Raw genomic sequence first — 15,992 nt, 5'->3', positions numbered from 1 at the left:
GAAAACATGTACTGAAGCCATGTGCAATGTACTGCCTTCAGACCATACTTGCTGCTATCTCACAATTTAACATCACTTCAAAACATCTAAAGGAACAAGTACTGCACAATAGCCTGAGCCAAATCTGACTGTCAGCAACAAGGAAACATACTCAACATCACTCAGATTGTAACTGTTTCAATAATCATCACAAGAAGAACTGTTTTTTCCTAAGGCAAATTCTGCTTTTGCAGGTAGAAACAAGCCTTTCTTTGAATGTCTTTATTTTAATGCACTTGCAGTTAGTTCTTCAGAGGCATCCAATGAATATTCGATGCACCTTTGACCTGCCTGTTCTCTGAAGCAATTTACCCCACCACTTCTACATAATTCACTCTTTTTTTTTTTTTTGTACACCTACTGTCAGTATGTTTTTCTTGGAATCATAGAATCATTAAGGTTGGAAGAGATGTCAAGTATCATCAAGTCCAAGCATTATCCCAGCACAGCCAGGTCCACCAATAAATCATATCTCTAAGGATCATGTCCACATGTTTTGTGAACATTTCCAGGAACAGTGACTCTACCACTCCCCTGGGCAGCCTGTTGCAATGCCTGACCATGCATTCAGTGAAGAAATTCTTCTTAATATCCAATATAATGGTTGGGAATGTGTTTTCAACAAGTTCTGGTTATGGTAGGTAAATAAATATTAGTAAGTTCTCTGCCAGATATTTAAACAGGAGAAACAGAAAGATAAACTTCATCCAAATATATCAGGGATTAAAAATTCCCTCAGAGAAATGAAGAAGAGAGAGACTCTGTTCCTTGAGTCCAAACCTTCAATTCATAAGGACTTTATTGAGGGATAAAATTTCAGCACTGTGTTTACAATGTTGGTTTTTTTTTTCATCTTAATTATTATTAATACATGAAATACAAAACTACCAGGAATCATCTCACTCACTGACTTAAGTCTGGCAGAGAAAAGTAAAACAGAGTGTGAAATTGTAGCAATAGAATAACTTATCTGATTTCTACTTTTGAAGCTTTATATTTGTCACCTTTCAAATTTTTTTCTCCTTTTATAGCCCCTCCAAACTCTCAGCATCCATGGTGTTTTGAGATTGGATTCCAGTGATACTTTCAGACCTTTTATCAGACTTACGAGGGTGCCTTTCACCTTCCCTAAATGTCCCTTTGGTGGAACGTGTAGGAAAATCTTGAGACAGGCAGAAAATGTATCTTCTTCACAATATTTAATGCCACTGCCTCTTAAATCATGCATTTCCTAAAGGATACAGTGTCAATCTTTCAAATCTCTCATCCTGAAAGCCTTTTTGCCTCTACTCACTAGTGACCTTCACATAAACAAAAAGCTGATGATTTTGAGAGAGGTGCAATAGGTTTGTTGTTGCTCTAGGCTGATAACATTTTAGACTTAACAAGTAATTACAGAAGGGAGGAAAATACTTCTTTTAATTTGTTTTTAATCTAAACAGGAATTGGTATAACCTGGTAAAGGAAGGAGGAGAAAAAAGCAATTTTTTCTCTCTATGGAAGAAGGAATTAAACAGGGAAAAATAATATCTTCCCTGATGAACAAGAAGAGTTGAACAGCAAAGTAGATTAGCTATTTGAGGGGAGAAAATGCTGAACATAGGGAAGATTCTATGAAAAACACAGGACAGTGGTTTCCAGATGATTAGATATTTCAATAAAAGAGACTTGAGCTGGGACTGAGTTGCAAAAGGCAAAGGGAAAGAGAAGACAGTGACACAACTCTCTGAAATGATAAGCAATGAGAATAGTGATCCCTAAGCCAGACTGGAAGGGAAGGATGGAGACAGATACAGTGAGGACACTACTATAGTCTTGGGAAATCACAGTGCAATTTGTGTAGGACCAAAATCAGAGTCAATAATTTTCTGGGCCTTTCTGCTATCCTTTGCTTCTAAACAAAATGTGCTTATGTATCACTGACATAGCATTATTCTGCTATTGCATTGCCTTTAACTCACTATGCAGATTCTCAGAGGACATAGTAGCGAACTTCTGAGAGGCACAGAAAGGAAATGGAAGTAAAAACTGGAAAAAGTTCTGGAAGTTTTGAAACAGTGAGGCTAGCAATTTTTTTGAGTTGTTGTCTCAAGGTATGCGCTGCAAGAGAAACAGACAGCATTTCAATGAGAAAATATCACTGCAGAGACACAAGAACCCTGTTGAAAAGTAGTGATACATAGAAAAGTTTGATGCAAAGCCAGAAACTAGCATCAAATGTCAGCAGTGGAGAGATTCTAAGTGTATGAAGAGACAGAACCACAGCAGATGCAATTTAGGCATAATAAAACTGAAATGAGTAAGACCAGAATAAACTAGGAAAACCCAGAAGTGATTCATTGCTCTTGGCAGTTAGTAAGGAGAGAGAAGAGATACTTTTGCTGGGCACTTAGGGGTAATGGGAGGGGTTGAGAGGGTATTCCATTCAGTGAACTGCAGGATCAGGGACTAAGGTCCACTGAGAGTTAAACAGCCTGTGTAGCCATTCAGTTGGAAAAAATATTACTTTCTCTTTTCTTCTCCTCCAACACATTCTTTCTTGGTTGCACATTGCCTTAATCTGTGTAATACTCTGGGCTTTCCTTCTGAAGTCCTTTGTGTGCAATCTTGTTGGGAGCGAGCTTCTCCCATTGACACATCTCACCTACCCAGCTGCTGTGGCAGTACCTCCAGCCCTTGTTTGCCAGTATTGGAACTGCTCTTCCTTTCACTCACCCTTAGGCCCCCTCTTTAGTCCCTAAATTTTGGTTAGTACTTAAATCCTGTGCTAGGGATTCAACTAAATTTAGCAGGTGATAAGAGTAAAACTCATCTTTTAGACAGCCATTGATTGTTTCCTCACAAGATGTATGTGCCAAGCTTATCAGCTGTGATTGACAAGTGTTCCTGCCAGCTCTGTTGGCAAAACAGCAAGAAAAACCAATGGTGGAGACTGAGAAGATCCTGAAAACACTATGAGATTACATTGGAAGAGGTATTCAGGAGCACCTTACACATTGGAGAAGACACTCAGAAGTGAATGATCACCTGGGAATAGCCCCATGACTTCTCTTCCTGACTGAGCATTGGAGAAAGTTTTTCTTTTCGATTTTATTTCTTCTTTTTTTCCTTTTCCATTAGGGCCAATGTATTCCAAACACTATGGATCACAAAAAAAAAAAAAAAAAAAGCTTTTTTTTTTTTACCTTTTTTCATCATCCTGTGTGAAACTATATCCTGATGGGAGACAATCCATACATTCATTATTTATTAGCCTGTCAAGAAGTCTTTAAAACATTTTTCTGTATTAAATATATAGCTTCCTTTGAAAACAGAAGACAGCAAACATTCTCTCTTACCTTAATTCTGTTAAAATCACTTACATAGCAACAAGTTACAGATTACAATTAAACCAAGCTTGTCTTTAGGTTGAGAAGTATTACATTTTTGGTGTGAAAAAGAATGAAATAAATATTCACTTGACCATTCAAACTTTTGTGGAATTTGACCTCTTTAGAAAATCACATCAAGATTTAAATCCGCCTGGGAAATTCTAAGGATCAAGTCACCTGTTTTGGTCAGACAGCTAAGAGTGACTAGATCTTCACAGATTTCCTGGTAACCAGCTTCTAACTTTTAAAAACTTGGTGATTACCTCAAACAGTCTCTGACACTTAAGTTCCTTGCAAATTTACCATGCATTATTGAGATACAGCAAAATTATTGTGGAGGTACTATATAAATAATTGTTATTTGTTACTCAATAAATATCCCCCTAAGATACATTAGGGACTTTGTTACTAATATTGATATTTTTGGTGAATCCTTGGCAGCAGTGCAGGTTTTTCAGAGCCACACCTACACTTCTAGGCTCACGTTCTGTCTTCTTCCTACCCAAGTGTAGCCCTGAGATGACCCCATACTTTTGAGTCCTTTGTGAGGTTTATGATTCAGTCAGCAGTTCAGCTGGACAACTGTGTGGGTCTATTCTAATGGAATCATACTGGCTTCTCATAGAATCATAGTATAGCTTGGATTGGAAGACACCCTTAAAGAGCATCTGGTTCCAAAACCCCTGCCATGGACAGGGACACCTTCCACTAGACCAGGTTACTCAAAGCCCTGTCCAAACTTTCTTGAACACTTCCCATAATGGGGCATCCACAGCTTCCCTGAACAACCTCTGCCAGTGCCTCACTACCCTCAGAGTGAGGAATTTCTTCCTAACATCTGATCTAAATCTCTCCTGTTTTAATTTAAAACCATTCCTCCTTGTTCTCAGTTATCTAGATTTACTGTCTGATAGGGACCAAGCTCAAATGAAGACCCTGTGCCTCAATCTAAAAAATTTGAGTTCTTTCTCTCTCTCTCTTTTTCTCTCTCTCTTTTTTTTAATGTCCTTGCAGCACCTGCCTACACTCTGAAAGCTGCACAGAGCTCAGAAAAGAACCAGACCTAAGTATGAGGCCCTTAATTTGTTGCATCATAATTTTAAAGCAATTAAAATAAAATACAATTGAACACCATTTAAGTAATGGGCCGATCTACCAGCTGGGCAAGAGAGAAACATGCTGCAAACAGCTCCATACAATTGCTCACTGCTTATTTTTTGTATATTAATTAAGTAATTTAGAAGCAAGAACCAAGACAAAAACAATGGAAAACAAATTGGATGATCTCACAGTCCCACAAGCTCTTGCTCTTGCCTCGTCTCCAGGGCATCTTGGCTGACCCTTCGCAACAGCTTGTTCCTCCTCCCCACATTTTTATGTATTCCTTCTGTTACATGCAAAAGAAAATGAGAGAAAAAGATGCCTGACCAGCATTAAAAATCCCATCTTTCCTGCTTGGAAGGACAGGATTAATTTTAACAGATGGAAATGTCTGTAAGAGAGAGACCTACATCTCAGCTAGTCACCTAAGCTTTTTCTGGCAAATGGAGAGAAACTGGCACTTTCAGGACGCAATTAATCTCATCCCCATGTAGATATTTAAACTAGGTCATATGAATCATGCCTTAGAAGAGACAATTCCTCTCTACTGACACTAAAGGGAGCCTGAAATCACTAGATATAGATGTTTACATCGGTTATGTCTGAAGTTAAGTGAGCTGGATGCCACCTGAGCTCTTCAGATAGATTTCTTGTTTTAGAGGCAAAATGCCTAATATTCATCTTTTGGTTACATATGTGGCTAGAAACAAGCATGTGGCCTTTGCGTCACTGTTTTTAATAGCCCAAGCACTACAAGAGATATATGAATGTATAATGTGATTCACTATAAAAGCAGGTTTTCATAAGAAATTAATAACATCTCCAGAGCACATAGCACAGAGTGTATGAAAGAGCTAATCAGTACTCCCAACACCTTCTCAGCAAGAATTCAGGTTCCTGACTTCACAGATCATCTAGTAAGAATGAAATCATCTTTCAAAGTCTCAGCATTTCCCCTTCCCAGAATTATGCAGTATGATTTACTTTTTAATAAAATCATGTTTCATATAATGTCCAGTCAGTCAGTTGCTAGCTGATACCATCATAATCTAAGGATACAAGGGAGACCAAAGGACATTGAAGAGCCGGAAGTCCATTTGCTGCTTTTCAGCCACTGGAGATGGTGCAATACAAGAAACCATCTCTTCCATACCAGTTTTGTTTTGTTCACAATGTATTCCTCTTACATTTAAACTGAGAGGTCCCTGTTTCATGAGAAGTTTGACTTCCTGACTTTTTCTTAGTGCTTAACTAAAGATGGATTTCTAAAAAGGAATTTTAGCAAGGACAAGTTTTAAAGAGATTAATTCCTAGGAATTTCTACTGTGCTAGTCATGGCTAATTAGCAAGCACTTAGCATGGAGCTTCTGGTAAAACAGATACTAATTTCTGAAGAACAAAAATACACACCATACTAAATCAATGGAAAACAGATACTGTCAAAGTAAATATCATCACACCTATTTTAGATGGGATTATAAATTTGACTGGCACTGGTGAAAATACTGGTATAATATGCTTAGATTCTGTAAATCATCCCAGCAATTCATGGGATTTTATTAAATTGATTAAAAAGTATCTAATTGACAGAATTTAGCATGTGACTAGAAATGGGAGAGTTGATCACCTGTGTTTGGCGAGATCCTCAGGGACTGATCCTGGCCCTATGTTTTTCAAATGCTGACTAGTCTGGGAGAAAATTCAGTCACTTACTACTGCCCAATTTTAGCAATGACAGAAAGGAGGTATTGTGGTAAATGGTACTGAAGACAGGTCACTGATACAGGTCAATGTAATTTTTAACAAAGACAGCAATAAAGTCCTAACTCTGGGAATAAAGCAACTCTTCCTTAGGGGCACTTTCCAGAGAGGTGTGGTGGGAAGCAGATGGCAATCCTGCTGGCTGTGGGGCAGGACATGAACACTGCAGCTGCATGGCCAAAGGAACCGGCGTAACCCTGGACATGTGCCTGGTCACTCCTGTGGGAGCCGGGACATTTATCACTTCTGCACAGGGCTGCAACTGCTCCAAGGCTCCATGCAGCTATGGCAGGCACAGCTCAGCACTCCTGCTGTGAAACCAGGGAGAGCTCAAAGACTGGTCATGAGACAGATGAGAGCCCTGACAATCATGCCTTGCAGGAAGAGATGCCAGGAGCTCAGTGTATTTACTTAATCAAAGAGATGATTAGATGATGTCTTTACTGTAGCCCAGAGCTACTGACAGGGACACAACCCTTTGCAGTGGGCTCCTCAGTCCAGAGTAGATTAAGAGTTAAAAAACTGAAAGGCACTCAAAGCTGGAAGCTGAGACTAGATTAATTCAGATTAGAAATATGGCACATTCCTCCAAAAGACTAATTAACCCCTGTAATAGTACATTCGTAAATGTGTGAGAGGTTCTGATCATCAGAAATTATTCAACAGAAACAGAATGTTTTTCTAAAATGTAGGGCCAGTGTCAAGAGCTGGATCCTTCCTCCAACACCTCATGTAAACTACACAGTCTGCTCTGACAAACTAGACTAACTGTGATTGTTCTGCCCAACCTGAAAACTCGGCCACTTAATTTTGTTTGCAAATGAAAACTGAAGTTTTGAAAACAAATCTGAGCAAGCTGAAAATCTTGTCCAAAATATCTGCAAATATGTGTGATACATCCACAATATTTCTCTTCATCTGTCCTGCAACTCAGAGAAAAATTATTTTCTGAATATTTCTTCTCCAGTTAATATTCCTTTCCAAAAGTTTCCATGAACCTCTATGCTATCAAATGCAGGAAAGCCTTTCTAACTACTTCTCTGCAGAGATTCCTGTTTGAAATTTGAGAAATTTGATTCTTTGGTGAGCATGAGACTAAAATAAAAATTTTGCTTTATGGGATTCATATTTTGGTTTACTTGTCTTTCCAGAAAAAGTCTGGAAGCTACTCAGTTATCAGGAGCATTTATACTATTTCAAGCACTTAGATCTGTCTGGAGTAGCAAAGGGAAAAATCAGATACTTCTTCCTCATCTGAGAAAGCAGTGATGGCCATGCCTTTAATAATAGGATCTTTTCATTCTGTAACTTCTGTATTAGCCATTAAGCTGTAGCTATCACATTATTTTGGCATGTGACCACAGGTGCAATGCAGGTTGCCTACACTGAATATGTTCCAGAGTTAATTTATTTTGTGTGAGCCCATAAGAGAAAAAAAAAAAATCAGTTCACCTTTTGAAATCATCTTTTGCATCTTAGCTTGCAAAAGACACTTTCCGTGTTTCCAGCTGTCTGTAAGGATATGACAGAAGGAAAGGAACAGAGGCTTCCCCTTCTGAGAATGGATACAAGCATTTCATGCATTCATCCCATACCAAAAACACGGGACCAAAACATCTCAGCATGTCCAAAATGTAGCAGTAGCACAAAGAGAGAACACACCTGAGAAGTCCACCCTGGAGAAAAGAACCTGCCACTCAATCAGACACTATCTTTATTCCAACTTAGCACCAACAAAGGGGACAGGGAAAACAGGTGAAGTTGGAAGTGAATGTAGGTAGAAGAAAACCAGGAGAGATCTCTGGGCAGCCTTTAATTGTGAAAAGCTTTTGTCAACCCCATCCACCACTGATTAATGGTCTCCTGCACTTCTCCCCACTTATGTAGTAGGAACTACAGAGTTTCCCAAAGAAATAAAACAGCCCTTGCTTTAGCCTAGAATCACTGCATTTTTTAGGCAGCACTGCATTCAGGACTGCTCTTCTAATTTCTATGCAATCTCATAAAAATCACACAAACACTGGCATCTTAAGCACATAGGGCAAGCCTATCAGCTCTGATTTAATAGTAGAGGATTTAACTCTTCATCATTTTTATGTAAACATAAAATTGTCACATATAGACATGATACTATATTCTAGCTCCTTGCACATATTTAAAACCCAGTAAATTTAAATGCCTTGGCAGTCCTAGATCTTTTCTAATTCTCCTCTAACAAAAAGCCCAATTATATATCTCTGATAGGAACAGCTCATTAGATAATCTCTAATGAGTCCACATTAAAATGGGAGACACAAAATTGAACTGAAATATTTTTCTCTGTATTATTATGTATCCAGAAATTTCTGAATGAAGAAATCAGTGCCTAGCTTCTTTATACCTTCCAACCACTATTTTTGTGACTAACTCTTCTAACTTTAGATGAGTGCCCCTTATCCCCATAGCAAAATATTCATATTTGCTTAGAGTTCATAAAGAATTCTTAGTAGTGGATTTAAATCCTTACACTGTGCTTGTCATTTTAGCATCTCTGCACCTATTCACACATTTTTAATGTCTTTAAGGGAATATTATTTTAGTCTATGGGTTAAATATAGTCCCAGTCTTATCGTATCCAGAAAACCAGAGGTGCTGCTGTGTTATTAATCTAGTCTAATTACCTCTTTCATTCATAACTTGTTATGGTCAAGTACTGTAAATCAGCACTTGAAGCTGAGAGGAGTGGTAAAGTATATACTTAGGTATTACAAATGCTTACAAATCTTCCCAAGTTTGATTTTAAAAGTGGAAAAATCAATGTTCAAGATTTAAACAATGTACTTCTTACTCAAGACAGAACTCTTGTTTGAACAGTATGAGACTGGATACAGATTTCCTGAGGAATTCCTAATAATGACACTGGTGTGACTGCAAAAACTGGGCCATAAATGAGAACTTTACCTTTCTATGAATCATAAGCACAAGTAGTACTGCAAGATACCAAAATAAAGAAATGCTGTGTTTTTAATGTCAGTTTTGAGATAGCTTTGTAGAAGCTGGTCCAAGAAATCACAAAAGCATTCTTTTTTTGCAATGAGTTAAGACTTCCCTAAAATTCCATCCTTATCAAGCAAAAGGATGACAACAGCACAAACACCTCATCTGGCTGCAGCTCTTGAGGCTAGTTCCCACAGGTGTGGCACAAATCCCTTAGAAAGTTCAAGGTCTTGCTTATTTTAAAGCCTGGGCAAATATTCTATAAGCAGATGAAAAGATATATTACAGAAATGCAACTAGATATTCACAGCCTATACAGTATTACCCTTCTCCTTATCCCCAAACCTCTCAGGGTGGAAATTCCACACCAGTTTTGTTTGATTTCTAGTACTAACCCACACTTTGCCTTGGTGCCCTAAGGTAACAGAGGAACTGTTCTTTGACCTGCCACTTGTAGTTCTGTCTCTGAAGTTACGAGGAAAGTAAGTCAGACTGTCAGACATAACGAGAACTACAAAAAGGAGTAAACTCAAATAAAAATTGCTCATGAGTCAATTCTTAATTACATTAGGAAAAGTGAGAAACCAATCTTTCCTGCTTGCTCCTTTTAAAACGCTACATCAAAGCCATTCCTGTGGCTTTTGAACTGTTCCTCACTTCATCGAGAAGTGCTAGATGATGGTGCATGATTGAACATTTAAAGGAGGAATATATGCATAAGAAACCAAGGATCATGTTTGGAAGTCTGTGAGAGCTTGAAGTTCTTTCTCACTTCATCCACCCTTTGCAAAGCACACCCCAAGAGCACAGCAAGACATATTTTGGAAATACAGGCCCAAGTCTGAAAGATCCATAAGCTCTTTTTCTTTGTAAGACCAAAACAACTCTTGGTACAGGTGGTAATATATGGGATATGTACAACTTAATTATGTTATTATGTCATTTATACAGACAGGCAGAGAAGAGGAATTACAGCTGTGTGTAAAAATGCAGACAGAAGTCAGAAGTTCAGTTGTCATTTGTGACGTCTAATAGCTTTGGGCAGTGAAACATTTTGCTACATATTATGATTCCTCTGCCTTTACTGTTAATCCTTAACTTAGGTTGCAATTGGAAGCTTCTAGGTTAAAATAATTATTTCTATTTTTGCAATGCATGTGGAAAAAGAGGATGAACACAGAAAGGTAAAGTGATTAAAAGATTCCAGCTCCCAACACCCTCCATGGTCCCATGCTCCATTCCTACCCCAACAGGTCCTCTCCATCATCTGAGATCTTAAAAAAGTGACAAAGCATAGGTCAACATTTCAGTCACATCACAGTAACTGTTTGACACAGGCAAAATCTTTTAGCTAGATTCTTTTAGATCACATAGGTAGCCCACAGTTAGTAGCCATAACCAAAAGAAACTCTTAGTTAACCCAGTGTTCAGGCAGGAGCTCAGTTCTGTGAGGTGCCAAGCATACCCATTAACATGAAGACAGCATTAAACTCCTGCTGAAGTAACTCTGAACCTCCTGGGAAGCCTTTGGCTCTTCAAAGAGTCTGGATCTGAATTCACAACATTCTTTACATGAAGCTCTGACGACCCCAGAGCCAGTGCTGACTGCTGCTGAGAAGGAGGTGCTTCAAGGTGAGAGAGCCCAACACTCACATCTAGTTCTGTGCTAAAGTACAAATGGAAGACTTCAGCTCTGCTACCCAAATTCCCAGAAGCACCAGCTGTGCCTCTAGTAAGACCCTCAAACTGTCAGCCAGAAATAGCAGCCCAGATTCATAGAAAAATCTTTCAGAACTACACAGAGAGTTCATCAAGGCCAGGGGAAGGCAAAACTTTTAAGAAAAGCCAGAAACAATCCATAAAAGTTTTTAAAGCTTAGGTAAGACTATGGAGCCTAAATATTTGCAGTGTTAGCCATAGTTTTACAAGAAATATTGCTAATACTGAGGGAATTTAAAATGCTTGCCTGAACCAAGAACAGAAAGATTTTAATGGCAACCTCTAAAAATCTCTTGCATATGAATAAAGTATTTTCAATACACAGTGGAGACAATTAAAACAACAAACACTTGACACCAGGCAGCCCCCTGCCATAGTTAGCCCAAGATTTACTCATGCTGAAAATACAACAATATATTTAACTACTGCGTATAGCAAGAGTTCACTTTTTCAGGCACACTGCACATTTCCACAAGAACACTTCTGATTTGGGAGGAACCACTTTTAGATCTTAATTCCCTGACTTCTCTGCTCATTTTTGGTTTCTTCCACTGAGGTACAAAGTTGTGCATACATGAGACAGCAAAGAAGAGATTGGTCCAAAATGTAGAATTCTAATAACACTGCATGTGGTAAACAGACAACAGTAAGAAATAGTTTTTTTTTTTTTAATAATTCAAAATGTAGGTCCAGAGAAACTCTGATAGACAAAGATATTTTGCTCATAACTTCTCAGACATCTTTTTGCCTATTTTACCCAGATTTCAGGCAGGAAGAAGTAGGCATCCACATAGGCAGGTACATGTTCAAAGTCAGTACTGTTCTTTAGCCAGCTGTAAAAATAGGCTTTGATTAAGAATGCATGGAGTAGACCTCTCTTTTGATAGGCCTGCACATGCAACCCTAGTTCACATGGGCAGTCTCCTACAGACTGGCAATCAAGAAGTGAGAGTCCTACCTTGAACTTGAAAAATCTGCTTTCTCTAAAGCCATAATGTACAGCTGCCATCAGAAACAGACCCAATTGCTTTCCTTTTTCATTTTTCAGGCCAAGCAAATCTATTTCCTGTTACAGCCTGTACTTATAGTTTTATTCTATCTTATGACTTAAAGACTAAAATATTTGAGCACCACAAGGATTTTTCCACCCATAAAGGGGGAAAATGTAAAACGCAAAACAGATGTTTTATAATGTTTTTTATTTATTTTGGCCACCCATAGAGCTGTGGGTTATGTTAGTGCCAACCAAGTTAAAAGCAACAGAGTTCTTCATAAACACTATATAACATATTGTACAATGACCAGGCTCCTTTCAATGAACTCCTATTTATTAAGCAAACTTCAATGTCAGAAAAAGAAAACAGGAAAAACTGAAGGCATAAGTGGTGCTGCCGTACTTGAGTGGTTCCTGGGGGGATTGGCAAAATTTGTACTGCTTTATAACAGTACTGCAGCCTAATGTAGAGCTTGGAAAGTAGATGATCAAAGTATACATTGAAAATGGATGAGTTTACTGAAAGTAAAACATCTGGAGGTAACATCCTCAGAATAATATCATGTAAATAGCAGATACTGTATAATAAACAATTGTTTCAGAAATACTCAACAGTTGAAGAAGTTCCAACAAATTAAAACTATCTTGTCCAAACAATTGTCAGACTTGTACTGGTACAAACCTCTCACTTTTTTCTTCTGTCTATGAATGGAAACAAAGACATTTCAGAAGTTAAACCCATGAGACTTCTAACAGTTCCTAAGGTACTTATTGACAAGGTTATCTCATGGAAATTACAGTAAAAATAGTCATTGAAATTTCCCCTGTACCTATTCTTATTTAAACTGAGAAATCATATCTCAGCAACAACCCCACTTTTACAGAAGATCTTCAGTACAGTACTGCTCAAAAAATGAGCAACAAAGAATGGTTAGGCTGAAAACATTTCTATATTGACAATTTACTACATAGATCACAGGGAATATAAAACATAAAATTTACTAAGCTGCAAAAACATTATAGGAAAGCATAAGGAGAGGATAATGTATGTATTTAGGAAGACAGAATGGCATTAAAGGCTTCAACTTGTATTTTTTGGCTTGTTATCCACAGATTTAAAGAATTCCTCCTTAGAAGTGGATCATAATTGCAAAAGTTAATTAAAAAGTAATAAAATGTGAAAGCTTAGCAATTTATTACAGAAAACAATGGTACAGACTTTGAGCAAAAACATAGGAGCAGGCTCTTAGAATGTGAACTTTTAATGCAAAATACTTTTAAAATCAAATGACAACAAATACTTTGACCTAACAAATAAATATGAAGTTCAATATTATCAAACCAAGTGCAAATACAGAAAGCTCACTTTAATTCAGAGGCATGCTTAAAGCAGTTGAAAGCAAAAAATCCTTGGCAATTACTTCTGCAGGTAAAACTGTTCTAACTATTATTATTGGTCATTTGCCAGTGCTCTCCTTCCCAGACAGATATACTTATTCGAACTTGAAAAAGCCAGAATGCCAGAAGTGACTCCCCAATATGTTGGCTAAGGACTGTAATTCATTTAAATTATGCAACTGGATTCCCACAGCTGGCCCACAGCTTGGCTGAGAGCTCGATTCAATGCCAGTGAACCTGTCTGCTAATATTGTCCTACTTGCAGAGAAGGTAATATATCCAGCAACTTATATTGAAGTTCTGACTCTAATGAACAGAGCAAGCAAATGTTGACATTAGTGACAAATCCTGCTTAATAGTTACTGCGAGACCGATGCAGCCAACTGGCATTTTCCTGTAGCATTTTGCAGTAATAATCCTTTCTTTATTTTTTAGGACATTGCTTGTAATTTGTTTTTATGCATTTTGATTCAAGTTAGAAACAAATCAGCACAAAAACCGACCCGGACAGCAGCAGCAACACTCCCGGCTTTCAGACAAGTAATCAACAAGAAAGCATGCAAGCAGCATCCCTGGGAGGATGTATGGGGGATCCGACTATAGGAATTCTTATCCTGTATAAAGCTATGTAGCCTTGTACAAACAGCCTTTGGCATCTTGTCTCTGGCCTACCTGGACAGTAGCAAAACATGCTTATCAGACCATAAAAGCCCAGAACCTGAACTGCAAGCAGTTAAAAACTGAAGGTCGCTAAACTGCAGAATTCAAACATGCTTCTATGCTTTAGCCACACAGACAACGATAAAACAAAGCCTCCACAACCACCTGTAATAATATGCCTGTTCAGCCAGCAATTCCAAAGTACTCAGCAACACAAGGTAGACATTTTCTGCAGCTGGTTTTACATGTACATTCCTGCCAAATTGTTGTCTCGTCCCCTCTTACCTTCACATTAGTCCGGAGTGCACAGTAACATGCAAAAAACATTGCAGTAAACAAGGAGCATATGGACCAGTATTCAGCGTCTCTGCTCTGCACAAACGGTACACACACGATCCCGAGCATGTGCTACTAAGGAGCATCCGTTCCCTCTGTCAGTTTGAAAACGCATTGATCTCTGTTTTTCTGACTACAAAAAGACATGTCTTGAAGGCACTGAGTGAAAGCTACATATCTCTTCAGCAACTATATATAGAAATATGCCCAGTAATTTCAATTAGCAGAGAATTCAGCATCTGAAACTTGGACCTCAGTTGCTTTTCCTTCCAGCATTTTAAATTCAGGGGGGAAAAAGGAGGGGGAACTCAGCCAGGGGGGAAAGGTGAGGAATTAAAACGTACGCAGTGAGTTACTTATATTTCCCCCTGGCTTTGATGTTCTCCTATTCAATATTTTACAAACGTTATACACAGAAAAATGAAGAAAGGTTTCTCTCCCTAGTCTCAAATTTACTGTAGATTCTGCACTGCTTCTGTCTGCTCTTGTTAAAGATGCAGCATCCCTTTTAACAAAGACAACGTCATCAATCATGACAGATTCAACATGTTTTACTTACAAATACAGTCTCTGATTAAGGACAATGGCTGGCTGGCTTATTAACATTTCCTCAAATGCAAGTTCAGTTCCCTGTGCTAATCTATTTTTAAATAAAAAGTCCCACCTACTCCTTCCCTCTCATTTAATAAAAATGCAGCGGACTAGCTCTAAATATCCTGAACTGCATTGTGCTTCCAGCTCAGGCACTGGACATTGCTTTCGAACTGTTCTCTTGCTTGCTTCGGATTAGAAACACAAAGAAAAATTAAAATGAAAGCAGAGAAATCCTGGAAGAAGTCTGTGCCCTCACATTTGTAACTACATATTCTGAATTCAAAAGGCTCCAATGTCTTCCAGAACGAGGGAACTCAGAACGTAGCCAGAAGGCAAAGCTTTAATTCACAAGCACAAAAATAAAATCAAACCACTTCTCTCACTCCTGTCAACCGCTGGGATGCTGCGAATTAACTGATTGTTTACTGGGCTGCAGAGGCACAAAGTCAAAAACTCAACTCTGTTTACAGCACCGGAAACCACTGCTATCAGTACTGAATTATGAAGTAATCTCCGGGAATAAAACCAGAAGAGAGGCTTTTTTTTTTTTTTCCCCACTGCAGCAGATACTGTGGGAGGCAAAGAGTGAAAGAGGCTTTACTACCTCCTTCTCTATCAGCACAGAGCAATTTGCGTAGGATAAGCATAACTTAATAGAAATATCTGCAGTGACTTTTGGATTTCTTTAAATGTTTTATGTAAACCCCCTTGGAAATCTTCAGAAACACTGAAGTCTTAACCAAATCAGTGGGTATCTTTTTGTGTGCAATGGGGTGAACAAGCTTAAACAGAAGGGTGTGCATTTAAAGAAGAATAAGGGGGAGGGGAAAAGACAGCAAGGTTTTTTCCAACATCTTCCTAAAGACAAGCTCTCAGAAACTGTCGTCAACTCCAAGAGAACAGCTATTTTTAGCTTGTCATTGTTTGTGCCTTTTTTTAGGAACGAAAAAGGCAGTCGTGTTTAAAGCTAGATATTGCTCTGTAACGTAGCCCAAGACAGCTACTTAATTTGATCCCCAGCTCCATCTGTCATACAAATTAAG

General features: G+C 38.3%; 1 protein-coding gene across 5 annotated transcripts in view; it reads right to left on the bottom strand.

The window, feature by feature from the left end:
- DLG2 (discs large MAGUK scaffold protein 2) overlaps window positions 1–15,992 on the bottom strand; it is an 831,288-nt gene that overhangs the window by 709,884 nt on the left and 105,412 nt on the right. Inside the window, exon 1 of one of the 5 annotated variants that reach the window (XM_059838485.1) lies at window positions 14,305–14,447. The exons of the other annotated variants lie outside the window; for them this stretch is intronic. Within the exon in view, the coding sequence (XP_059694468.1) occupies window positions 14,305–14,424 (120 nt within the window). The 5' untranslated portion in view covers window positions 14,425–14,447. Of the gene's footprint in view, window positions 1–14,304; window positions 14,448–15,992 lie in introns of those variants that run through there. 5 annotated transcript variants of the gene reach the window in all.

Source organism: Haemorhous mexicanus, chromosome 2 (genome assembly GCF_027477595.1).
Source record: "Haemorhous mexicanus isolate bHaeMex1 chromosome 2, bHaeMex1.pri, whole genome shotgun sequence".
Lineage (NCBI taxonomy): Eukaryota > Metazoa > Chordata > Aves > Passeriformes > Fringillidae > Haemorhous > Haemorhous mexicanus.
The sequence above is the reverse complement of the archived record's forward strand: the minus strand, read 5'-3'. Positions and strand labels throughout refer to the sequence as shown.